Source organism: Acanthochromis polyacanthus, chromosome 17 (genome assembly GCF_021347895.1).
Source record: "Acanthochromis polyacanthus isolate Apoly-LR-REF ecotype Palm Island chromosome 17, KAUST_Apoly_ChrSc, whole genome shotgun sequence".
In the NCBI taxonomy this organism is placed as follows: domain Eukaryota; kingdom Metazoa; phylum Chordata; class Actinopteri; family Pomacentridae; genus Acanthochromis; species Acanthochromis polyacanthus.
Genome location: NC_067129.1, coordinates 26,569,212 through 26,594,805, shown reverse-complemented (window position 1 = coordinate 26,594,805; position 25,594 = coordinate 26,569,212). Strand labels below are relative to the sequence as shown.

At 45.4% G+C, this 25,594-nt stretch overlaps 1 protein-coding gene, 1 long non-coding RNA gene and 1 other non-coding gene across 14 annotated transcripts; 2 read left to right on the top strand and 1 right to left on the bottom strand.

The window, feature by feature from the left end:
* mat2b (methionine adenosyltransferase II, beta) lies at nucleotides 1-15,175 on the top strand. Of its 2 annotated transcripts, none has more exons than XM_022220593.2 (7): nucleotides 1-187; nucleotides 4,636-4,827; nucleotides 8,399-8,513; nucleotides 8,729-8,881; nucleotides 13,649-13,845; nucleotides 13,916-14,029; nucleotides 14,281-15,175. In XM_022220593.2, exons 1-7 carry the CDS (start codon nucleotides 158-160, stop codon nucleotides 14,452-14,454), a joined length of 975 nt encoding a protein of 324 aa, XP_022076285.1. In that variant the 5' UTR covers nucleotides 1-157; the 3' UTR covers nucleotides 14,455-15,175. The 2 variants fall into 2 exon arrangements, with proteins under 2 accessions (XP_022076285.1, XP_022076284.1); XM_022220592.2 differs by lacking the exon at nucleotides 1-187 and adding an exon at nucleotides 420-618.
* On the bottom strand, nucleotides 8,875-13,645 carry LOC127530587 (uncharacterized). Of its 11 annotated transcripts, XR_007937229.1 has the most exons (6): nucleotides 13,554-13,639; nucleotides 12,112-13,437; nucleotides 10,772-12,029; nucleotides 9,381-9,569; nucleotides 9,181-9,199; nucleotides 8,875-8,967 (listed from the first exon to the last, which is right to left on the bottom strand). It is a non-coding gene; the product is annotated as an uncharacterized LOC127530587 (long non-coding RNA). The 11 variants fall into 11 exon arrangements; XR_007937223.1 differs by lacking the exons at nucleotides 8,875-8,967; nucleotides 9,181-9,199; nucleotides 9,381-9,569 and adding an exon at nucleotides 9,576-10,383; XR_007937225.1 differs by lacking the exons at nucleotides 8,875-8,967; nucleotides 9,181-9,199; nucleotides 9,381-9,569 and adding an exon at nucleotides 9,576-10,301.
* Nucleotides 15,176-23,140: 7,965 nt separating the features above from the next.
* On the top strand, nucleotides 23,141-23,212 carry trnan-guu (transfer RNA asparagine (anticodon GUU)). The gene has a single exon. It is a non-coding gene; the product is annotated as a tRNA-Asn (tRNA).
* The last annotated feature ends 2,382 nt before the right edge of the window (nucleotides 23,213-25,594 follow it).

Here is a 25,594-nt window from a genome sequence, read left to right as displayed (position 1 = left end):
AAGTAGAAGAAGAAGAAGAAGAAGAAACAGCAGCAGCACAATCACAATCACATCATATCATATCATATCATTCTGAAGCCAGCGGGAGTATTTGAGCTGGTCCTGAACTGGTTCCTGCTGGTTCTACTGGTCTTGTCTGTTGCCAGATTCGGACCAGATGCCGGGCTTTCAGTTCTCAGCTTCTCAGGTAAATTTATTCTCTGCTGTTTGTGGTCGGACAGGAGATGTGAGGAACTCAGTCAGCCTTTAAATAAATCTCTTTATTTCAGCTCGTTTTAATAAGCTCTTTATTTCAGCTCGGTTACTATAGTCTCGCTGTTATTTTAGCTCATTTTAATAAAATATTTTTATTTAGCTCGTTTAGCTCTTCTGAGGGCGGTTAGCCTGCATGCTAACAGCTAGCATCGTTGCGACAGCTGCTTTACGGCAAACAGCTGACCAACCGGAAGAGGCGCAGACAGAGCAAAGTGCGCATTAAAGATCAGAGACGGTGGGATTGATCGATTTGGATCAATATTTAATGCCAGAACCGTGTAGAATCAGATGAGGACGGAGATGAACCGATCAGGCGCAGAGCTGAGGATCCGCTTTAGTCCGGGGCACGTGCAGCTGGTTCAGGTAAAATTCACCTGTACAGAGCTAACGGCTAACAGCAGCTCCTGGAAACACAGGTGCACCTGGACAGCAGAGGAGGAGCTACACGTAGCCTGATTGATGGATCAGTTTAAACAGAATGTGATCGATCAGTTGGGTGGTTTGGAGTCTGACAGAAGATTAAAACAGTCAACATGTGATAAATACTCCAATAGAATATATTATTAGAAGATTAAACAGTCAGCATGTGATCCATACTCCAATAGAATAGATTATTGATCAGTCAGAGATTCAGGCGGAAACATCTGGACACATGTTGTTATTGACTAAATCTGCAAACCTCTCAACAAGACGTTGCCTACCAAAGTCCTGATGTTAATCTGCAGCACAGTAGAGCTACAACCGAGTGACCCGCAGTGACCCGCAGTGACGTACAGTGACCCGCAGTGACGTACAGTGACCCGCAGTGACGTACAGTGACCCGCAGTGACGTACAGTGACGTACAGTGACCCGCAGTGACCCACAGTGACCCACAGTGACCCGCAGTGACCCGCAGTGACGTACAGTGACCCGCAGTGACGTACAGTGACCCGCAGTGACGTACAGTGACCCGCAGTGACGTACAGTGACCCGCAGTGACCCACAGTGACCCGCAGTGACGTACAGTGACCCGCAGTGACGTACAGTGACCCACAGTGACCCGCAGTGACCCGCAGTGACGTACAGTGACCCGCAGTGACGTACAGTGACGTACAGTGACGTACAGTGACCCGCAGTGACCCGCAGTGACCCACAGTGACGTACAGTGACGTACAGTGACGTGCAGTGACGTACAGTGACGTGCAGTGACCCGCAGTGACCCGCAGTGACGTACAGTGACCCACAATTCAATTCAATTCAATTCAATTTTTATTTATATAGCGTCAATTGCAGTCAACTCGTCTCAAGACGCTTTACAGAACCCAAATGCCTGACCCCCAGAGCAAGCCCAAAGGCGACAGTGGCAAGGAAAAACACCCTTTTAACAGGGAAGAAACCTCGAGCAGAACCCGGCTCTATATAGGGGGGACCCATCTGCCTGCTGGCCGGGCGGGTTGAGAAGGACAGAAGAGGGCAAGGGGGAGGAGGACAGTGACCCACAGTGACCCACAGTGACCCACAGTGACGTACAGTGACCCACAGTGACCCACAGTGACGTACAGTGACGTACAGTGACGTACAGTGACGTACAGTGACCCGCAGTGACCCGCAGTGACGTACAGTGACCCACAGTGACCCACAGTGACGTACAGTGACGTACAGTGACGTACAGTGACCCACAGTGACCCACAGTGACCCACAGTGACGTACAGTGACGTACAGTGACGTACAGTGACGTACAGTGACCCGCAGTGACCCACAGTGACCCACAGTGACCCACAGTGACGTACAGTGACGTACAGTGACCCGCAGTGACGTACAGTGACCCGCAGTGACGTACAGTCACGTACAGTGACCCGGAGTGACCCGCAGTGACCCATAGTGACGTACAGTGACGTACAGTGACCCGCAGTGACCCGCAGTGACGTACAGTGACCCGCAGTGACGTACAGTGACCCGCAGTGACGTACAGTGACGTACAGTGACCCGGAGTGACCCGCAGTGACGTACAGTGACGTACAGTGACGTACAGTGACCCGCAGTGACCCGCAGTGACCCGCAGTGACGTACAGTGACGTCCAGTGACGTACAGTGACGTACAGTGACCCACAGTGACCCACAGTGACCCACAGTGACGTACAGTGACCCGCAGTGACCCACAGTGACCCGCAGTGACCCGCAGTGACCCACAGTGACCCGCAGTGACCCACAGTGACCCACAGTGACGTACAGTGACGTACAGTGACCCGCAGTGACCCACAGTGACCCGCAGTGACCCACAGTGACCCGCAGTGACCCGCAGTGACCCGCAGTGACCCACAGTGACCCACAGTGACCCACAGTGACGTACAGTGACCCACAGTGACCCGCAGTGACCCGCAGTGACCCGCAGTGACCCGCAGTGACCCACAGTGACCCACAGTGACGTACAGTGACCCACAGTGACGTACAGTGACCCACAGTGACCCACAGTGACCCACAGTGACCCGCAGTGACCCACAGTGACCCGCAGTGACCCACAGTGACCCACAGTGACCCACAGTGACCCACAGTGACGTACAGTGACGTACAGTGACCCGCAGTGACCCGCAGTGACCCGCAGTGACCCACAGTGACCCACAGTGACCCACAGTGACGTACAGTGACCCGCAGTGACGTACAGTGACGTACAGTGACGTACAGTGACGTACAGTGACCCGCAGTGACCCGCAGTGACCCGCAGTGACGTACAGTGACCCACAGTGACGTACAGTGACCCACAGTGACGTACAGTGACGTACAGTGACGTACAGTGACGTACAGTGACGTACAGTGACCCACAGTGACCCACAGTGACCCACAGTGACCCACAGTGACGTACAGTGACGTACAGTGACCCACAGTGACGTACAGTGACGTACAGTGACGTACAGTGACCCGCAGTGACCCACAGTGACGTACAGTGACGTACAGTGACCCACAGTGACGTACAGTGACCCGTAGTGACGTACAGTGACGTACAGTGACGTACAGTGACGTACAGTGACCCACAGTGACGTACAGTGACGTACAGTGACCCACAGTGACCCACAGTGACCCACAGTGACGTAACAGTGACGTACAGTGACCCGCAGTGACGTACAGTGACCCGCAGTGACGTACAGTGACGTCCAGTGACCCGGAGTGACCCGCAGTGACCCGTAGTGACGTACAGTGACGTACAGTGACGTACAGTGACCCGCAGTGACCCGCAGTGACGTACAGTGACGTACAGTGACCCACAGTGACCCACAGTGACCCACAGTGACCCACAGTGACGTACAGTGACATTTTTACTGTTTTCAGGCCAAAAACCAACTTGACTGCCTTTAACCAAACACCACATGGCATTTTAGAGAAAGATTCTTCTAAATATTGTATGTATGTTTTAATAAAATTGAAACGTAAACTTTTTTCTTCTTTTATAGAGATATTGTGGTAGCTTAGTTGACATGTGAGAATCCACACTTGACTTAATAATAACTCAGAAAGAGGAGAAAGAATGAGCCTTGGAGTCTTCCAGTCTTTTCTTCAGGAGGAAATGACGTCATGTGGAGCAGGTCATGTGATCTGGAATTAACACACTTCCTGGAGAGGAGTTTTTGTAATGAGTAACTTAGCTGACAGTCACAGAGACACAGATGCAAGTTATTTTCTATATAAAATGTGATATGTTGCCAAAAATAAATATCTGTCATGATTATCTCAACTTAATAAAAAGAACATAATCCAAACTATTTTTGAATAATATCATTTTTTTATTGTTTACCTAGTTAGAAGGTGGTTGTTATTAAATTTGGACGTAACTTAATTAACATTTTGTGATATCCAGTCATTTTTAATAAGTGATTTTTTTCTATAATAAATAATTATGGAATTTGAAAAGACATAATCTTAGTTATTTTCTCTAAATAAAAATTTATGCAAGATATATCCCATGGACTTCTAAAGTCCCTCAATTATATATTGACCCAGTAATCCCAGCTCTTGTACTGATGTTTGTACTCTGTGTGTACTGATGTTTGTACTCTGTGTGTACTGATGTTGTACTCTGTGTGTGTACTGATGTTTGTACTCTGTGTGTGTACTGATGTTTGTACTCTGTGTGTGTACTGATGTTGTACTCTGTGTGTACTGATGTTTGTACTCTGTGTGTACTGATGTTTGTACTCTGTGTGTGTACTGATGTTTGTACTCTGTGTGTGTACTGATGTTTGTACTCTGTGTGTACTGATGTTTGTACTCTGTGTGTACTGATGTTTGTACTCTGTGTGTGTACTGATGTTTGTACTCTGTGTGTGTACTGATGTTTGTACTCTGTGTGTGTACTGATGTTTGTACTCTGTGTGTGTACTGATGTTTGTACTCTGTGTGTACTGCAGGAGGAGGTGGTCCCATCTCCAAAGGTCCTGGTTACCGGGGCAACAGGTCTTCTGGGTCGGGCCATGTGCAAAGAGTTTCAGAACGGCGGCTGGCTGGTCATCGGGACTGGATACAGGAGAGCTAGGCCCCGCCTCCTCCGCTGTGACCTCACTGATGAGGAAGCGGTCAGAGGACTATTGCATGAGTACAAGGTACTACACACTGTACTACACACTGTACTAGACACTGAATGGATCTCCAACTCCCTGCTCCTCTGTTTGGGGCTGGAGTCTATCCCTGCTGAGTTAAAGTGAAGACAGGTTCACCTGGACAGGTAACAGTCTATCAAAGGGCTACACAGACAGACAGACTCACTCACATTCACTGACAGACTACAGACAGTTTAGAACAGGGTTACTTGACTTAGCGTTGCTTGTGGGCCACATAGAAAAATACCTGTGTTTGCATGGGCCGGAACCTAAAATTCCTAATTTAATATGACTGAAATATGTAAAAGGCATTTAAATAATGAAGGTAATATTCAATAACAAAATATTTTAAACACACTACAATAGACGATTTAATTAGGCTTTTGTAAAAGTAAAATAAGATTTTGTTGAAAATATTACATTTAGCCTTGTAGATCTCTTTGTGGCCGTTTTCTGCATTTCCAGTAAAAAGCAAAAAGGCCAACTGTCATGACAAAAAATGTCATAGATATACGGTGACACATGAGCGCAGCAGGACACGGTCCTTCTACAAACAATCCTGAAATATTTTGTACTTGTTTCCAGAGAAGCCTTATTACGTAAGTTTGTTTCCTCGACTGTCGCCAAAAGGTTTTCTTTCAGATTAAGCTTGCCAAAGCTTGTCCACTTTCTGTTTTCTCACTGTCTAAATGAGAGCCCTTGCAGTGACAGGACTACCCAACAGTTCCAAAAAAATATTTGAGCTGCCAAATGTGCATCAGTCCCTCCAGGAATTCACGATGTTGCGATTGCGCAAATTCAACCAATCTCCGCAAATTTTGTGCAGCCTTGCAATTTTGTCCAATCACCGCAACTTTCCCACAATTTTGGCCCGCCTCCCATGAGTTCCACCAATCATAGCAGCTCCCAGCGCAAATGTAATGCACATACGGCACCGAATTCACTTCCTGTTTATGGTTTGAAGATGCAGACATGTGCGATACTAATGTCTCTCATTTACCAACAAAAATTACCGTTGAAGATAAACAATTAATTCACTGATGTTCTTCACCAAAGCGGAGCTAAACTGTTTTACACCCATGAAATACTGTGGTGGAATACAAAAAAGAAAAAAATCATCAATTGATACAATTTAGAAAAATAACATGAAACATATTAGAACGGCTGAAATGATCAGACAGCAGACCACATGAGTCACCATGAAGGAAACTGTTGCAATCCAGATCCGTTAGAGCTCTGAAAGAATGAAGGTAAATTAGATTATTTATTCTACCAAAGAACACGGCGGAGTTATGTGACGATCAGCGTGTGTGAATCCTTCCTCTGTTACCAACATCACTCAGAAACAGACTCAGGGATTTAAATGAAGTTTCAGGGTCGGTCAGAAATGACACAAGGACCAAATGATTAGACTTCAGCAGTGATACGGCTTAAAGTTTGGATCCACGGATTTGTTAAGGATTCATAGCGGACCGGTAACCATGGCAACAAGTGAACGCTACCTCAGCGTCCTGCTGACGATCACATGATTGTGATCCTACAACAAATCTACCACTGTGGACGTATCGGAAACGATACAAGGAACAACTGATTAAATTGTGGGGGTGTTTCTGAGTCCCATCAATTCCAGTTACCAGCTACATATTTAGGTCATGCAATTTGGTAAGTACACATGCATAGTGGTGGTGTGCCAGCTTGTGGAAATGGTTTGGAACTTTAAATAATTAATTTCAGAATAAATATTGCCAATTACAGCATTGAAACGTGTTCTACAAGCTGGAAAAATGCAGCTTTTTAGCAGTTGTCACTGTCTCCCTGCAATTTCATCACAACAAATAAGCTTAACCCTTTACGCTTCAGTGCGTCGTAGGTGTTCCGCCGGCGGTTACACCTACTAATTTACATAGGAATTTCAAGAATGTCGACGGCTGCAAACACGATTATACAAACACTATACACCGATGGAAAGCTTAGATTCTCATGAATCCGCCGGTATAAACCACTTTCAGATGTGATTACCACAGCGGGTGAGAAAAACACATTTGTCCGACAAAAACGAATATCCATCCATCCGTTCTCTATACACGGCTTCAACGCACACAGCGCGACTCACATTTCCGGGTTCATTATTACACACAAAAAAAAAGATTCCACAAAAAACGGCCATAATCCAACCTTTTACATCCAGACGACACAAGCCAGTAAACTATTTTATCCAAAACATGTCCTGAAGTCGGGACATGATGGAGACTGGACCAGCTGGTGGAACATCAACCACAGATCTGAAGCATCCAGCTCTGGGACCAGGGACACTGGGAGAAATAGCACAGGGAGAAACAGAGTGAATGTACTGCAATAACGGTAACAAAAAGGGACTCACTGCAGTCCAGAAAACACTTTTTATCGGCTCTCCCTCAGTGAAAGGCCGCCGACTGCTACGTTCCACGCTACTCTGAACGATGCCTCCGTGATTCTGTCACTTTCAGCTGAATCTCAAACAGTTTGTTGACCACAAAGATTTCCAGTGAGACTGCATATTCTGTCTTTTCTTATATGGCTGCCTGGTGAATAGTCAACTTTGAAGTCTTTGTGACAGCTGTCGTGGTGGCGCCGGAGAGTTGCTCATTTTGGATGGACTGTTTCTGGCAAAGAAGGCACACTGGCTTGTTATTTACCTCCACAAAAGCAAATTCTTCCTCCATGACTGTTGAAATGTCCTGTGTTCGTCACATAACTTGCGTTTAACTTTACCGGCGGCAGCCATGAACTCCACTTCAATTATTCTTCTTTTGAGTCTTTTCCTTGTTTTTGGCGGTTAGCAAACAGCCTATTGGTGCATTACTGCCACCAACTGGTACAGTCCCACAATTGCAACACTTACCTGCCTGTTGTCAGTAGGTCAAACATATTTTCCTCTGGTGTCAGCACATCAGGAACGTTTTGTCCCTATTAAAAGAAAAAAAAAAAATTCACTGCTTACAGTAAGCCGTGGGCCGTACCATTAGGCCGTGGGTTGAGTGGCGCAGGTGTAGAACCACCAGGTAACCTCAGCAGGTCTCTGGATTGTGGGAAGAACCTGGAGAACCTGGCTAGCTGTGAGGCTAGATCTCCACATCAATACAACATCATGTTTAAATGTCTGAAGTTTGTCAGTTGGAAATGATCGACTCCATTGATCAGCAGAAGCAATATATTCCACTGATTAACAGTTTTCTAGCGTGTTGTTGTCGATATGTTTCCTGCATCTGTCCAGGAAGGAAGTTCTTCAGCGTTCTTAGAGGTAGACCATCTGGAGCCCTGTGAGGCTCTGCAGAGATCAGCTATGGAATGTACTAGTACACATTATTATTATTATTATTTATTGTGACCAAAGTAAGAAAACGTGATGGAACCCTGCAGGACGTGAAACTGAACCACATCTGCTTCGGTTTCTCCCTCTGAGTTCAGGTTTTCTGTTAAACAGAGTTTCAGCTCTACACCCTCAGAGGGGTTCTGGTCTGACCCGGGTCAATCAGAACCTGGCTCTGTCTCTTTCCATAAGTGGATCTGACCCGTGTCTCTGGTTGTGTCTCAGCCTGACGTGATCGTCCACTGTGCCGCTGAGAGACGTCCAGATGTTGTGGAGAGACACACAGAGGCAGCTGTCAATCTGAACGTGCACGCCACGAGCACGCTCGCCAAAGAGGCAGGTCAGTGATGAGATGATGTCATCAGATGATGTCATCAGGTGTTAATTTCCACTTTTAGAGTTGTAGAGATGGTAAAGTGTTTATTAATGAACTTCAAACAGCCCAGATCTCCTCTTTCCTCACCCTGATGTTCAAACATTCAGACACTCTGGGCCTATGGTGGTTTCCACGATAACCGGACTATGTATTTCAGCATCTCTATCGTTGTTCTCCAGCTGTGTGTGGAGCTCTGTTCATCTACATCAGCACCGACTACGTGTTCGACGGCAGGAATCCTCCGTACGGAGAAGACGACTCTCCCAATCCTCTGAACGTCTACGGACGAAGCAAACTGGAGGGGGAAAGGGAGACGCTGAGACACTGTCCAGGTACCTGTCTGTCTCTAACCTGTCTGTCTGTCTCTGACCTGTCTGTCTCCGTCTGTCTGTCTCTAACCTGTCTGTCTGTCTCTGACCTGTCTGTCTCCGTCTGTCTGTCTCTAACCTGTCTGTCTGTCTCTGACCTGTCTGTCTCTATCATGTCTGTCTGTCTCTAACCTGTCTGTCTGTCTCTGACCTGTCTGTCTCCGTCTGTCTCCCTCTAACCTGTCTGTCTCTAACCTGTCTGTCTCTAACCTGTCTGCCTGTCTCTAACCTGTCTGTCTCTAACCTGTCTGTCTGTCTCTGACCTGTCTGTCTCTATCATGTCTGTCTGTCTCTAACCTGTCTGTCTCTAACCTGTCTGTCTCTAACCTGTCTGTCTGTCTCTGACCTGTCTGTCTCTGACCTGTCTGTCTCTAACCTGTCTGTCTGTCTCTAACCTGTCTGTCTGACTCTAACCTGTCTGTCTCTATCAGGTCTGTCTGTCTCTGACCTGTCTGTATCTAACCTGTCTGTCTCCAACCTGTCTGTCTGTCTCTAACCTGTCTGTCTGTCTCTGACCTGTCTGTCTCTATCATGTCTGTCTGTCTCTAACCTGTCTGTCTCCAACCTGTCTGTCTGTCTCTAACCTGTCTGTCTGTCTCTGACCTGTCTGTCTCTATCATGTCTGTCTGTCTCTAACCTGTCTGTCTCTAACCTGTCTGTCTCTGACCTGTCTGTCTCTAACCTGTCTGTCTGTCTCTAACCTGTCTGTCTCTGACCTGTCTGTCTCTGACCTGTCTGTCTCTAACCTGTCTGTCTGTCTCTAACCTGTCTGTCTGACTCTAACCTGTCTGTCTCTAACCTGTCTGTCTCTATCATGTCTGTCTGTCTCCGTCTGTCTGTCTCTAACCTGTCTGTCTGTCTCTAACCTGTCTGTCTCTATCATGTCTGTCTGTCTCTAACCTGTCTGTCTCTAACCTGTCTGTCTCTCTAACATGTCTGTCTCTCTAACATGTCTGTCTCTCTAACATGTCTGTCTGTCTCTAACCTGTCTGTCTGTCTCTAACCTGTCTGTCTCTAACATGTCTGTCTGTCTCTAACCTGTCTGTCTGTCTCTAACATGTCTGTCTGTCTCTAACCTGTCTGTCTCCGTCTGTCTGTCTCCGTCTGTCTGTCTCTAACCTGTCTGTCTGTCTCTAACCTGTCTGTCTCTAACATGTCTGTCTGTCTCTAACCTGTCTGTCTCTAACCTGTCTGTCTGTCTCTAACCTGTCTGTCTGTCTCTATCCTGTCTGTCTGTCTCTAACCTGTCTGTCTCTATCATGTCTGTCTGTCTCTAACCTGTCTGTCTGTCTCTAACCTGTCTGTCTCTATCATGTCTGTCTGTCTCTAACCTGTCTGTCTGTCTCTAACCTGTCTGTCTCTATCATGTCTGTCTGTCTCTAACCTGTCTGTCTGTCTCTAACCTGTCTGTCTCCGTCTGTCTGTCTCTAACCTGTCTGTCTCTATCATGTCTGTCTGTCTCTAACCTGTCTGTCTCTAACATGTCTGTCTGTCTCTAACATGTCTGTCTGTCTCTAACCTGTCTGTCTGTCTCCGTCTGTCTCCCTCTAACCTGTCTGTCTCTATCATGTCTGTCTGTCTCTAACCTGTCTGTCTGTCTCTAACATGTCTGTCTGTCTCTAACCTGTCTGTCTGTCTCTATCATGTCTGTCTGTCTCTAACCTGTCTGTCTCTAACCTGTCTGTCTGTCTCTAACATGTCTGTCTGTCTCTAACCTGTCTGTCTGTCTCTATCATGTCTGTCTGTCTCTAACATGTCTGTCTCCGTCTGTCTGTCTCTAACCTGTCTGTCTCTAACCTGTCTGTCTGTCTCAAACATGTCTGTCTGTCTCTAACCTGTCTGTCTGTCTCTAACCTGTCTGTCTCCGTCTGTCTGTCTCTAACCTGTCTGTCTGTCTCTAACCTGTCTGTCTCTAACCTGTCTGTCTCTAACCTGTCTGTCTCTATCATGTCTGTCTGTCTCTAACCTGTCTGTCTCCGTCTGTCTGTCTCTAACCTGTCTGTCTGTCTCTAACCTGTCTGTCTCTAACCTGTCTGTCTCTAACCTGTCTGCCTGTCTCTAACCTGTCTGTCTCTAACCTGTCTGTCTGTCTCTAACCTGTCTGTCTCCGTCTGTGTGTCTCTAACCTGTCTGTCTCTAACATGTCTGTCTGTCTCTAACCTGTCTGTCTCCCTCTAACCTGTCTGTCTCTATCATGTCTGTCTGTCTCTAACCTGTCTGTCTCTAACATGTCTGTCTGTCTCTAACCTGTCTGTCTCTAACATGTCTGTCTGTCTCTAACCTGTCTGTCTGTCTCTAACATGTCTGTCTCCATCTGTCTGTCTCTAACCTGTCTGTCTCTAACCTGTCTGTCTGTCTCCGTCTGTCTCTAACCTGTCTGTCTGTCTCTAACCTGTCTGTCTCTAACCTGTCTGTCTCTATCATGTCTGTCTGTCTCTAACCTGTCTGTCTCTAACCTGTCTGCCTGTCTCTAACCTGTCTGTCTCCGTCTGTCTGTCTCTAACCTGTCTGTCTCTATCATGTCTGTCTGTCTCTAACATGTCTGTCTGTCTCTAACCTGTCTGTCTGTCTCTAACCTGTCTGTCTCTAACCTGTCTGTCTGTCTCTAACCTGTCTGCCTGTCTCTAACCTGTCTGTCTGTCTCCGTCTGTCTCCCTCTAACCTGTCTGTCTCTATCATGTCTGTCTGTCTCTATCATGTCTGTCTGTCTCTAACCTGTCTGTCTGTCTCTAACCTGTCTGTCTGTCTCTAACCTGTCTGTCTCCGTCTGTCTGTCTCTAACCTGTCTGTCTCTATCATGTCTGTCTGTCTCTAACATGTCTGTCTGTCTCTAACCTGTCTGTCTGTCTCTAACCTGTCTGTCTCCGTCTGTCTGTCTCTAACCTGTCTGTCTGTCTCTAACCTGTCTGCCTGTCTCTAACCTGTCTGTCTCCGTCTGTCTCCCTCTAACCTGTCTGTCTCTATCATGTCTGTCTGTCTCTATCATGTCTGTCTGTCTCTAACCTGTCTGTCTGTCTCTAACATGTCTGTCTGTCTCTAACCTGTCTGTCTGTCTCTAACCTGTCTGTCTGTCTCTAACATGTCTGTCTGTCTCTAACCTGTCTGTCTCCGTCTGTCTGTCTCCGTCTGTCTGTCTCTAACCTGTCTGTCTCTATCATGTCTGTCTGTCTCTAACATGTCTGTCTGTCTCTAACCTGTCTGTCTCTAACCTGTCTGTCTGTCTCTAACCTGTCTGTCTGTCTCTAACCTGTCTGCCTGTCTCTAACCTGTCTGTCTCTAACCTGTCTGTCTCTATCATGTCTGTCTGTCTCTAACCTGTCTGTCTCTAACCTGTCTGTCTGTCTCTAACCTGTCTGTCTGTCTCTAACCTGTCTGTCTCTAACATGTCTGTCTGTCTCTAACCTGTCTGTCTCTAACCTGTCTGCCTGTCTCTAACCTGTCTGTCTCTAACCTGTCTGTCTGTCTCTGACCTGTCTGTCTCTATCATGTCTGTCTGTCTCTAACCTGTCTGTCTCTAACCTGTCTGTCTCTAACCTGTCTGTCTGTCTCTAACCTGTCTGTCTGTCTCTAACCTGTCTGTCTGACTCTAACCTGTCTGTCTCTATCATGTCTGTCTGTCTCTGACCTGTCTGTATCTAACCTGTCTGTCTCTAACCTGTCTGCCTGTCTCTAACCTGTCTGTCTCCAACCTGTCTGTCTGTCTCTAACCTGTCTGTCTGTCTCTGACCTGTCTGTCTCTATCATGTCTGTCTGTCTCTAACCTGTCTGTCTCCAACCTGTCTGTCTGTCTCTAACCTGTCTGTCTGTCTCTGACCTGTCTGTCTCTATCATGTCTGTCTGTCTCTAACCTGTCTGTCTCTAACCTGTCTGTCTGTCTCTAACCTGTCTGTCTCTAACCTGTCTGTCTCTAACCTGTCTGTCTCTGACCTGTCTGTCTCTGACCTGTCTGTCTCTAACCTGTCTGTCTGTCTCTAACCTGTCTGTCTCTAACCTGTCTGTCTCTATCATGTCTGTCTGTCTCCGTCTGTCTGTCTCTAACCTGTCTGTCTCTAACCTGTCTGTCTGTCTCTAACCTGTCTGCCTGTCTCTAACCTGTCTGTCTCTAACCTGTCTGTCTGTCTCTGACCTGTCTGTCTCTATCATGTCTGTCTGTCTCTAACCTGTCTGTCTCTAACCTGTCTGTCTCCGTCTGTCTGTCTCTAACCTGTCTGTCTCTAACCTGTCTGTCTCCGTCTGTCTGTCTCTAACCTGTCTGTCTGTCTCTAACCTGTCTGTCTCTAACCTGTCTGTCTGTCTCTAACCCGTCTGTCTCTAACCTGTCTGTCTGTCTCTGACCTGTCTGTCTCTAACCTGTCTGCCTGTCTCTAACCTGTCTGTCTCTAACCTGTCTGTCTGTCTCTGACCTGTCTGTCTCTATCATGTCTGTCTGTCTCTAACCTGTCTGTCTCTAACCTGTCTGTCTGTCTCTAACCTGTCTGTCTCTAACCTGTCTGTCTGTCTCTAACCCGTCTGTCTCTAACCTGTCTGTCTGTCTCTAACCTGTCTGTCTCTAACCTGTCTGTCTGTCTCTAACCCGTCTGTCTCTAACCTGTCTGTCTGTCTCCGTCTGTCTGTCTCTAACCTGTCTGTCTCTAACCTGTCTTTCTCTCTAACATGTCTGTCTCTAACCTGTCTGTCTGTCTCTAACCTGTCTGTCTCTAACCCGTCTGTCTCTAACCTGTCTGTCTCCAGGTGCAGTGGTGCTGCGAGTGCCCGTTCTCTTCGGGGAGGTGGAGTCGGTGGCAGAAAGCGCTGTGACGTCTCTGTGGTTGAAAGTTCAGGAGGCGACGGAGGAGAGCTGCACCCTGGATCACTGCCTGCAGAGGTTCCCTACCGACGCACGGGACGTAGCCGCCGTCTGCCGGAAACTGTCTGAGAGAGCAAGACAGGTTGGTGTCAGAGAGACAGGGAAGTGTCAGAGAGACTCACCTGTTTGACTACCTGTCTGTCTCTCTGCAGGACTCGTCCATCAGAGGAATCTTCCATTTCTCTGGTAAAGAACAGATGACCAAGTATGAGATGGCAGTAGCCATCGCCCAGTCCTTCAGCCTGCCGTCCAATCACCTGATACCTGTGAGTTTATCGATACGGTTATTGATCCGTCCAATCACCTCATACTTGTAATCAATACGTTTATTGATCAACCTGCATCGGCAGTGATCAGTTTGTCCCTTTAATCAGATCCAGGCTGTTGTATCTTGTGGATTTCGTAGTTCCAGTAACAACAACAATACTAATAATAATAATACATTTTATTTATAGAGGTGGTTTTATGTGGGTGACGTTAAAAGCCCGTTTGTGATGACGTTCTGTCTCACCTGCAGCTGACAGAGCAGCCGGCGGCCTCAACTCTTCGTCCAATCAACAGCCAGCTGAACTGTTCTCGTCTGGAGCTGCTGAACCTGAGCGTGGAGCCGCGACCGTTCGCTTCCGCCATCACCGACTGTCTGTGGCCATTCACGCCGGACAAACGCTGGAGACAGACGGTTTTCCACTAAGACACAGACAGGTGGTCTAGATGTTCATGTACGTTTAACCTGTTGATGTATTGAAGTTACGTCTTGGTTCCCTGAGTTCCGTCTGCAGGTATCTGCGGATGTTATCAAAGTAAAACTTGTTAGTTGACGATGTGTGGAATCTGGATGACAAACTGAGACCAGGTTAATATAAAATATTCACTGTGCACCTCGCTGTTATGTATATTATTATCGTACTATTTTCTGTATCGTATGTGTTCGGTTTTATCATCTCTTACATCAGAGGTCGCTGGTTTAAATCTGCTTTGTGAAAAACATTTGATCTGTCAAATTAGAATCAAACCAAATAATAAATATTCAACAGAAATAGAAAGTTGAGACTAAATAAAAGTTACTGAATCAAAATATGATTGTAAAGTCACCATTCAAACAAAAGGTTTGTGTGATCATGTGAAACGTTTGTTTTGTTTTTTGACAGTAGTTTTGGACTGAAGCACTCATTCCACATAAAAACACATTAGCTTCAGCTAGCGTCAGTGACTGTTTCTAATCATCACTTTAAAAACTGATTTTACGAATAAAAGGAACATTTTGAAAGTAATTCGTAGACATGATTAAGACCTACGGTGTTCTGTGGAGGAACCGAGCTGTTTTCAGAACGACGTCTGATGTGAAGGTTGAAGGTTCAACATGCGATTCTGCTGTTTGACTGTAAATTAACATTAAAAATGGGAAAACTGAATCTGGCCTGGGTTTTTGTCAACAGATGTGATCATTAAGCGCCTTTCATTGCAGAAACTCAGTTCACGTGGCAGCATTTTAAGGACTGACCCCTTTAAGTCTTTCTGTTTCCACTATAGAGGCAGCAGATTAGACACGAACTCAGTATGGACGGCACACAGTGGGTTCCTGGACACAGTTCCAGTTCTCAGGGTTCCCACGGTCCTTGAAAATTCTGAAAAGTCCTAGAAAAAAAAGTGATCCTAGAAAGTCATGGAAAAGTCCTGAAATACTGCCACAAATCAGGTGGTCCTGGAATTAGGATTATCAGCTAAAAAAGTCATTGAAAGTCCTTGAATTCAGTGTTGCATGGATGTTGGTTGAGCTCAATGTTCTACAGTGTGTCATGTCTGCACCTATCACATGGCAATGGCAGCCATGCACGTGCACACATAGACCTAAAGGGGGGCTTCAGCCCCTGCCCTCTTTGCCTCATATTGAAAAGTGCCCTCTTTTGCCCCTTTTTTATATATATATATATATATATATATATATACAGCGCCTTGTGAAAGTATTCGGCCCCCTTGAACTTTTCAACCTTTCGCCACATTTCAGGCTTCAAACATAAAGATATAAAATTTTAATTTTTTGTCAAGAATCAACAAGTGGGACACAATCGTGAAGTGGAACAAAATTTATTGGATATTTTAAACTTTTTTAACAAATAAAAACCTGAAAAGTGGGGTGTGCAATATTATTGGGCCCCCTTGCATTAATACTTTGTAGCGCCACCTTTTGCTGCAATTACAGCTGCAAGTCTCTTGGGGTATGTCTCTATCAGTTTTGCACATCCAGAGACTGAAATTCTTGCCCATTCTTCCTTGCAAAACAGCTGGAGCTCAGTGAGGTTGGATGGAGAGCGTTTGTGAACAGCAGTCTTCAGCTCTGCCCACAGATTCTGGATTGGATTCAGGTCTGGACTTTGACTTGGCCATTCTAACACCTGGATACGTTTATTTGTGAACCATTCCATTGTAGATTTGGCTTTATGTTTTGGATCATTGTCCTGTTGGTTTCATCTGACCAGAGCACCTTCTTCCACATGTTTGGTGTGTCTCCCAGGTGGCTTGTGGCAAACTTCAAACCAGACTTTTTATGGATATCTTTGAGAAATGGCTTTCTTCTTGCCACTCTTCCATAAAGGCCAGATTTGTGCAGTGTACGACTGATTGTTGTCCTATGGACAGACTCTCCCACCTCAGCTGTAGATCTCTGCAGTTCATCCAGAGTGATCATGGGCCTCTTGGCTGCATCTCTGATCAGTCTTCTCCTTGTTCCAGGTGAAAGTTTAGAGGGACGGCCGGGTCTTGGTAGATCTGCAGTGGTCTGATACTCCTTCCATTTCAATATGATTGCTTGCACAGTACTCCTTGAGATGTTTAAAGCTTGGGAAATCTTTTTGTATCCAAATCCGACTTTAAACTTCTCCACAACAGTATCTGGGACCTGCCTGGTGTGTTCCTTGGTCTTCATGATGCTCTCTGCACTTTAAACAGAACCCTGAGACTATCACAGAGCAGGTGCATTTATACGGAGACTTGATTACACACAGGTGGATTCTATTTATCATCATCAGTCATTTAGGACAACATCGGATCATTCAGAGATCCTCACTGAACTTCTGGAGTGAGTTTGCTGCACTGAAAGTAAAGGGGCCCAATAATATTGCACACCCCACTTTTCAGTTTTTTATTTGTTAAAGTTTAAAATATCCAATAAATTTCATTCCACTTCACGATTGTGTCCCAATTGTTGTTGATTCTTGACAAAAAATTACAATTTTATATCTTTATGTTTGAAGCCTGAAATGTGGCGAAAGGTTGAAAAGTTCAAGGGGGCCGAATACTTTCACAAGGAACTGTATGTTGGACCAGACCAGCCCACCTGTGCAATCAACCCCCCCCCGACCTCTTCAACAGAGTCAGAATCGTCTTTCTCTCCCTCTTGCCCTCTGTTATCTCACAGCACTGAGATTTTTCAAAGAAATGTAAAGTAGGCTACTTTACAAATGAAACGTGTTATTAGTATTAATATTATCATTATTGCTACTACTATTACTACTACTACTACTACTATTATTATTACTATTACTACTAGGCTACTACTACTATTATATTATTATTATTATTATCATTATTACTATTACTACTAGGCTACTACTACTACTATTATTATTATTATTATTACTATTACTACTAGGCTACTACTACTACTACTACTGTTATTATTATGTAGCACTACACTGTAGTCTTCTTTACCCATTCACACACACACACACACACTTTAGACACCAGCTCTTAGAGTTGATTACAATTCAGACCATAATAAATCCTTTTTCAAACATTTTACCTGTGAAACACACATTAAGACCATTAGGAAAAAAATATAATATGCAGATGGAAGAATATAAATCACATTTGAATATTTTGGCAGCTTAGTTTGAACAGCTACATTTTGGCAGCGGATGCGTCCATGGAAACGACTCGAAAACACATGAGGACAAGAAAATCAAGTTAGCATTGCAGCAGCTAAGTCAGCTATGTACTCAGTGCGCACGCGGAGGATTTCAGCTCTCTAACGACCAATGAATGCATTGCTATGACGTCGACGTGAGCGACTGACGAACGTTCCGGTATAGAATTTTGCAAGCAAGATATGCTTTATTTTATTTATGTTTATTTTTTGATCAAAATGAAACACCTCATTGTCTAAAAAAAATAATACCTCGTTTTAAAAAATAATACCTTTTGCCCAAATTTAAAACTTTTTAAGGCCATGGGTTAGGGTTAGGGTTAGGCTACCTCAGCCCCGGTTCCCGAGCGGGTCGACGCCGCCACCTCAGCCTCGGTTCCCGAGCGGGTCGACGCCGCCACCTCAGCCTCGGTTCCCAAGCGGGTCGACGCCGCCACCACAGTCTTCGTTCCCGAGTGGGTCGACGCCGCCACCTCAGCCTTCGCCTCTGAGCAGGTTGACGCTGTCGACCCCGCCTTCGACTCCGCAGCAGTAGCTTCTGAGCGGGTCGAGGACGACGACTCCGGGTGGGACGACATCTCCGAGCGGGTCGACACTACCTCTGACTCCGCCGCCGCCGCATCTCCAGCGCGGGTCGAGGACGACCCCGCCGCCGCATCTCCAGCGCGGGTCGAGGACGACCCCGCCGGCCTACAGACTGTCTACGCCGCCGCCGGTGCAGCCGGCCTTCAGAGTGTTCCAGCCGGTGCAGCCGGCCTTCAGAGTGTCTCCGCCGGTGCAGCCGGCCTTCAGAGTGTCTCCGCCGGTGCAGCCGGCCTTCAGAGTGTCTCCGCCGGTGCAGCCGGCCTTCAGAGTGTCTCCGCCGGTGCAGCCGGCCCTCCGAGTGTCCCCCAGAGTGGTCTCGCCTTCGCCGTCTCCGGCCAGGCCGGCCTCCAGAGTGGTTTCGCTGCCGGCCTCCAGAGTACCTTCGCCAGAGCGGCCCTCAGGGCGCCTTCGCCGCCGGTGCAGCCGGCTCTCAAAGCGTCTTCGCCGGTGCCTGTCTTCAGAGTGTCCCAGCCGCCGGCGACCCTCCAGTGCAATCCTCTGTACCTATGATAACTGAGGGGTTCCTACACCTCCGGCCGCCAGAGTTTCCTCGCCTCGTCCGACGCCGCCGGTCCCCGGCCCGGCCACCAGGGTTTCCTCGCCTCGTCCGACGTCGTCGTCCGGGTTGGCCTCCAGAGTGGTATCGTCGCCGGTTCCCCAGTGGTCCCGCCGGCTGTCCCCAGGCGCCTTTACCAGAGTGCCTTTACTGCCGCCTCCAGTATCCTTTTGAACTTATCTTTGTTTTGGACTGGTTAACATTTTGTTGGGTTTTGGACCTGTTTGGGACCCCGTTTTAGTGTTTGGGTTGCCATTCTTAGCGTGCCTGGTTGTCGCCCTGACTATTGACTTTGTTTTGGCCCTCCGGCCTAACCCCCGCCACCCGCCCGACTGGGGCATTTTTTGTTTTTGTTGTTTTGTACGTGCGCCACGAGGCACACGTTAAAGGGGGGGGTACTGTCAGGAAGCCGTCCGGCTCCTGACTGGTTTTTTGTTTCTGCCCCTGTCAGGATGCTGTTTCAGCTCCTGCCTGGTGTTTGTCCCTGTCTCCCTCTCTCTCAGCTGATTACCTACTGAAGGACAGACAATTGCAGCACGAGACTCAGCTGTGGAGTAATCAGCCAACACGATTCACCTGCCTTCCCCTTTCTGTTAAAAGTCCTCTGCTCCCCTCAGTGTGTGTGGGAGCATCACAGTTCAGACCTTCCAACATATGGCTTTTCCCTCACTCCTTCCGTTTTCCCCAACTCTGGACTTTTGAGTATTCACCGCTGTTGGATTCTAACGCTTTTGACGTTATTGGTTTTTTGTTTGTGGATTCAACTCCTTTTAAGACTCTGCGTTTTTGGACTTGCCGCCTCTGTTTCCTTCCTGTTGTGAGTACGTCTCTTGGAGAGGATTTTCAGTAGTGAGTACGTGCCCCTTGTGGTGTTCCTGTTATAGAGTTTTGGATTTTTGTCAAATAAACTCCTTTTTTCACTACTTGCACCTGTGCCTGCCTGTTGGTTTCTGCACCTGGGTTCTACCTCCATCATTTGTGATAAATTCATGCTTACAATAGTGCACAAAATGTGCCATCATTGCTTTGCATTTGTAAATTAGGGTGCTTTTGTAAATAAACAGTCAAACTGAATATGTGATAAAATTATTTTGCAACATTCTGTGGTTTATTTACTGAGTCACACCAGGGCTGAGTCTTAACATTTTTGGTATTCTAGCCATTCCACTCTTTGTGTATAATTTTTAATAAGTTTATTGATCAATAACATGATTTATCATTTAAACAGCACTCAGACTCTGTTAAAAATTGTAAAGTTTTTTGTTTCCCACAGAAATTACTGAAATCTAAGCAAAGGTACTGATTTTACAAAAATACTCATAACTACACAAAATGCTACTTAATTACAGTACAGAGAGTAAATATAATGTGTTTTCTATAATCCTGCTCACTTTTAAGAATACATTAAAAACATATGTAATTAAGCATTTTGTACATTGTGGTGTAATTTTACGATTGCAATTTACTGTAAAATATTACTGTGGAATATTATCTGTTGTTGCAGGTTATCCACATGTTGAGCAGAGATCTGTGAATTGTTTCAAGTCAACTGGTGGCCCCACCCTTCCTGAGGATAAAGTAAAGGACAACCAAGGCTGTTGAAACATGCTTAAAAAAAGACACTGAGCTGAACAATGACAGTCATTATTACCATCTGCTGTGCTGCCTTCCCACCACTGTGGCTGACATTTAACATGTTTTCAAGTATTCTGTTTATTAAATTGTTCTCATTTAAAATAACATTCTGCTGTGATAATTTAATAGATTCTCACAATAATATTAGATCTCTTGTTAAAAAAAAACTGCTGAAACTCTGAATAAACTTTTTCATAATAATAAACTTTATTTATACAGCACTTTTCAAAACAGGGTTACAAAATAGATTAAAATAAAAGATTATCAAGAGCAAAAAGAAATGAGGAATGCTATTTGATGATAATTGATAATAAATGATAATTGTAATTAATATGATAATTGCTGGAAATGGAAAAAATCAAGAATATAAAGAGTTAAAATGACGAAATAGTCAAAAAAATAAAAGCATAAAAGTAGCTGAATACTGAGTCACACTAAAAAGTTATTAGTGATATTATTATTAAATTGATGGGCCCCTCCTGAAGGACACAGGCGTCTTTCCAGGAAAAATGATGAGCCCTTTCTTCATTTTCCTATGTACACAGTAAAGCACAAGCATGCAGTAAAGTTATAAACAAGAAAACAAGTAAATTGGGACAAATTCTGAAAATGGCAGAGTATTTTTGCCAAGAGCTGATTATTATATGCAGGGGTCTACAATTAGAAAGCATAACATACAGCTAAAACACAATACAAATATGACATTTATTCTATGAGTGTATCAAAATTAACATGTGTGGATTGCAAAGTTTGTTTACACTCTTAGACACAGGAAAATATTTTTGCTGGCCCAAAATCAATAATACCAGGGGTGGAAAGAGTACAAAAAATATTGTGGTTATGTAAAAGTATGGTTATTGTTATGCTTTTATTCTGTGTAAAAAGAAAACTTGGCTCTACGTAAAGCCACACAGGTAATGGTAAGGCTTTCTTTATAAAAGTTTCCCTACAGTACTGAGAATATTTAAACTTTTCTGTGTTTTAAATAGTTTAATTTAAATACTTAAATACATTTAATTCAAAATTAAGTATTATATGGTAAAAATAATAATAATAATAATATCTGGCCCAAAAAATATCACAGGGTAGCAGTTTGTTCTGTTACAGTAAATTTAATCACATTATTTAAAATATTCCATTTGAAGACATAAAATTGCATATCCACATACAAAAAATAATGCCCTGATAGATACTGCCTCAGTAAAACTGTTAATGTATTTTTTACACTCAATGTGTTCAATTTACTGTAAATTACACAAAAATTGAGAACATTTCTTCAGATTAATCAGATATTGAGTATCAACCTGTGTTGTTTCATATCAAGTATTGTTTCAGCATTGAGTCTCTCAAATATAAATCTAATATTAAAGCTTAACTCATTTGGTAATTTGGTAACACTAGTTCAGGGAAAATATTGCTCAGTTAAGCTGTTATTTTTTCACATTTTTAAGATGGCAAATGTCATTGAGTACAATACCCCCCTGGGAAAAGTCACGTTTCTCTTTTAAAAACTGTTACAAATCTTACAAAATACACACAAAAACCCGACACAATTACAGTAACTTCAAGTCATGTAGATCGCCGAAATCAATTCCAGTCATATTCAGAGTTCAAATCAACAGACTACATGATTACATGCTGCAGACTGGCAATCATACAGTATGAAGCGGGGGCTTTTAAGCGCTACAAAAAAGGGTGAAACAGCGCCCCCATATCTCCATAGTGGCCAAAAATATATTACATCTGTACTGTTAGGAACTACCATAGAGAATGAATGGGAAAAGTTAAGGAAGTTAAGCTTAACTATACGCGGCCCGGGAGCAAGAGGTCCCCAGGTCGAAACTGGGCGGAAACACTGTTTTACTCACAGGTAATGTTACCTATTTTACCAGAATAATGTTCATTATTCATTAGAATAATGTTCATTATTCATTAGAATAATGTTCATTATTCTGGTAAAATACATGGTCACTCACTGCTTCCTATGTTGGTTCAATAGAACATGAATAAATCTAGATTTTACAGTAAATGTAGTTATTTGAATCATTTTGGAGGATGCAGGCATTGATCCCGCTACCTCTCGTATGCTAAGCGAGTGCTCTACCATTTGGGCTACCCTCCTTGACATGCTATACTTGATGCAAGTTCAATGCAGAAGTGCATAAACGTGTCATATGACTAAGCACAACTCGGTGCTGCCTCTTCTGGCAAACGCATAGGACAGGGTCTGGTCTAACTTTTAACACTGGACCAACTTTCTTATGTGGTCGCACCTCTCACCTTCTCACAGGCGAAACACATGACTGAACATCAGTGTATCGATAGACACTACAATTGACCTATGTTCCAATTGTAAGTGCAGCAAGAACTAACGTTATCTGTTGTTCAAGTAGTAAACACATTGGAGGATGTGTTTCAGTCTCACCGTTGGCTTAAGGTTACTTACGTCTACATGTAATTTAATCCTAAAACTGACTGCACATGCTGTCATATCAGTCTCCAATTGTATATTTACCTTGTCAGACACCACAGGATGGCGGGTCTTCAGGTGTGTTCCAAAGTGGTCAAACAGCATCTCTAAAATGCTGTTAGTGGCTAAAAAATGTATGACAGCCATAGTGTGACTGGAGATACTGAAAGTGTGATTGGCTGAGTGTGGTCACATGATTACCTTCAACTTCCTCGTTAGTATAGTGGACAGTATCTCCGCCTGTTACGCGGAAGACCGGGGTTCGATTCCCCGACGGGGAGTGAAGAAGGTTCCCGGTTTCTTGTTTAGAAGTCTATCTTTCTGGAATGGCAGTATGTATGCATACCCAGTGCTCCGCAAAACTCCTCAGGGGCGACTCCTCATGGGACCAACTGAAGAGGCAAACCGGAGTGAGATTGTGGTGGCAGGGGGAGCCAGGAGCAAGGACGAGGTTCTGGCCGAGGCCACTGCCTTCGTGAGGCAAAACGGAGGGGATCCCGGTGACCAGTTCCTGGTTCTGGCTCACTGCAGGATCCAGCTGGGGAAGTACCAGGGCCAGAGGTTCCGGTGGCTGCTTGAGAATGCGCTGGGTTATGGGGTCTACCTGGTCGGCAGCATTATGGCGGAAGAGGAGAGGGACAACCCGCTGTCGGCCAGTAAACACCTGTTCCTCAGGTACACCTCCCAGATCAGGGAGATAGGGGAGGCTGTGGAGGTGTACCAGAGAAAACAGGCCATGCTGCAGGAGGCCCAGAGGACCGGAGACTCTGGCTGTCTAATGGTGGAGTTTGGCGACTTCAAGGGCAGGTCCATGAAGGAGGTGTATGAGGACCAAAGCAAGGAAGCCCAGGCTCTCATCACCTACCTGAAAAAGGCAACAGCCAGGCCAAACACCAACATGGCCCTCTTCAAAGCATATGTGCTGAAGAGGCAGGCTTCGGCTCCAGCCCCTGTGCCCACCACCATTGCCACTGCACCTGCCCCCACTGCTGCTGTGTCTGCTGCTGCCACCATGCCCACTGCCACTGTGTCTGTTCCTCCTCCACCTGCTGCAACACAGAGCAGGCTCCAGGTTGCTGCCACTGTGAAGGCCCTGCTGGCGCGGGGGAAGCCTTTGTCTGCTTCACAGCTGGCACAAAAAATATTGTCTCTAGCCAAACCCTGTAAGTACTAAGGTGATTTGCAAGCATTAAAATTATTACAGTTTATATTCAGTATATCAAACTTACAGACGTCTGTTTTAAATCACAGCTGCAGTGCCACGTTGCCCCCCTTCGTCACAGTCCACAGCCCAGAGACAGCTCTTTACCTGTGGTGAGTATCAGTTTATGTGTACAGGTGTGCTGGTGACATGTGCTTAGTTTTCTATATTATTTTACAGACACTGCTGCTGGGGATTTTTTTGAGGAGGAAGACGACCAGGAGATGGTGATGGTGGCCTCACAGGCTGAGGAACAACTTCCTCAAGGTATCTAATCCCAAACAATGTTTCACAAACAATTTAATAAAATAAAAATATTTTTTTAATTACATTAAATGTTCTTTTCTTTTACAATACAGAGAAATGGCACTTATCAAGTGTCAAGCTACATTTACTCTTTGAGTGCACTTCATCAAAGCAAAAAGGGAACTTAAAGGTGTATGTAAACTGTATTTCTTTCATTTTTGTCACAATCACTGACCAAAGCTCATTCCTCATCTCACACCTCCATTCTTCATCTCACACCTTCCCTAAGTGTGGTTGCAGAATGTTGTAGCTTAGAGGTGCTCACAGTATGTGTTAGAGCTGCTTTGCTTCATACTTGGCTGATCCCATCCCACTTTTCTTTTTGTATTTGACCTAATAGTGCTTGGGTGAAAAACAGGATGATATTCACAGCTTCCTTCCATAACTCCAGTGTTTCATCATCATGTCGCCTTGCTACTAATCAGACATGCTTTCTACTAATGGTTGTAGTCGTAGTGGCTGTCCAGCAGTGCTGAGAAAGACATGCAGTGAAAATCTTTACATAAAAACAATAAACTAATTGTTTTGTCTCTTCTTGCGCAGCCACTGCTGCCTCAAGAGAGCCTGCTCGCGCCCCTGTTCCTGCCCTGGCCCCGGCCCCTGCTCCTCCAGCTGTGAGGACTCCTGGCCCAGTGGTCCATCCCCCTGCAGAGCTTCCTGTCCACTGGAATGAACACCTCCCATCATTCAGGAAGACTCTGTTCAGGGTCAGCGCTAAAACAGGGAAGCCAGAGCTGATACCAAATCCCAACTCCCTCCCCAGCTCCCGACCATCTTCACTCAGCCTCCTGCCTCTCCTGACCTCTTCTTCTGCCGCCCTCTGTTCCTCTGGATGCCCCTGAAGATGTGCTCCATCCCACTCGTCTGTGTCCAGCCAGCCTGCAATAACCACAAGTTGACAGCCGCTGGGCTCTGCTGCACTGTGCGCAAGGTTCTGGACATAGATGGGTGGTATGATATGGCCACAGAGTATCTAGAGTGCAAGGGGTGCAAGAAGAAGTATCCAGCCTGGTCTGAGGACATCCTGGGACAGCTCGACATGGGACACCGCAGAAAATTCCCCGCCATTCTGACATACAGGTATAACACATTCATGTACGATGTACAGTGTACGATAATGTGTTTGTACTGTATACAATAGAATACATTGCTTTAC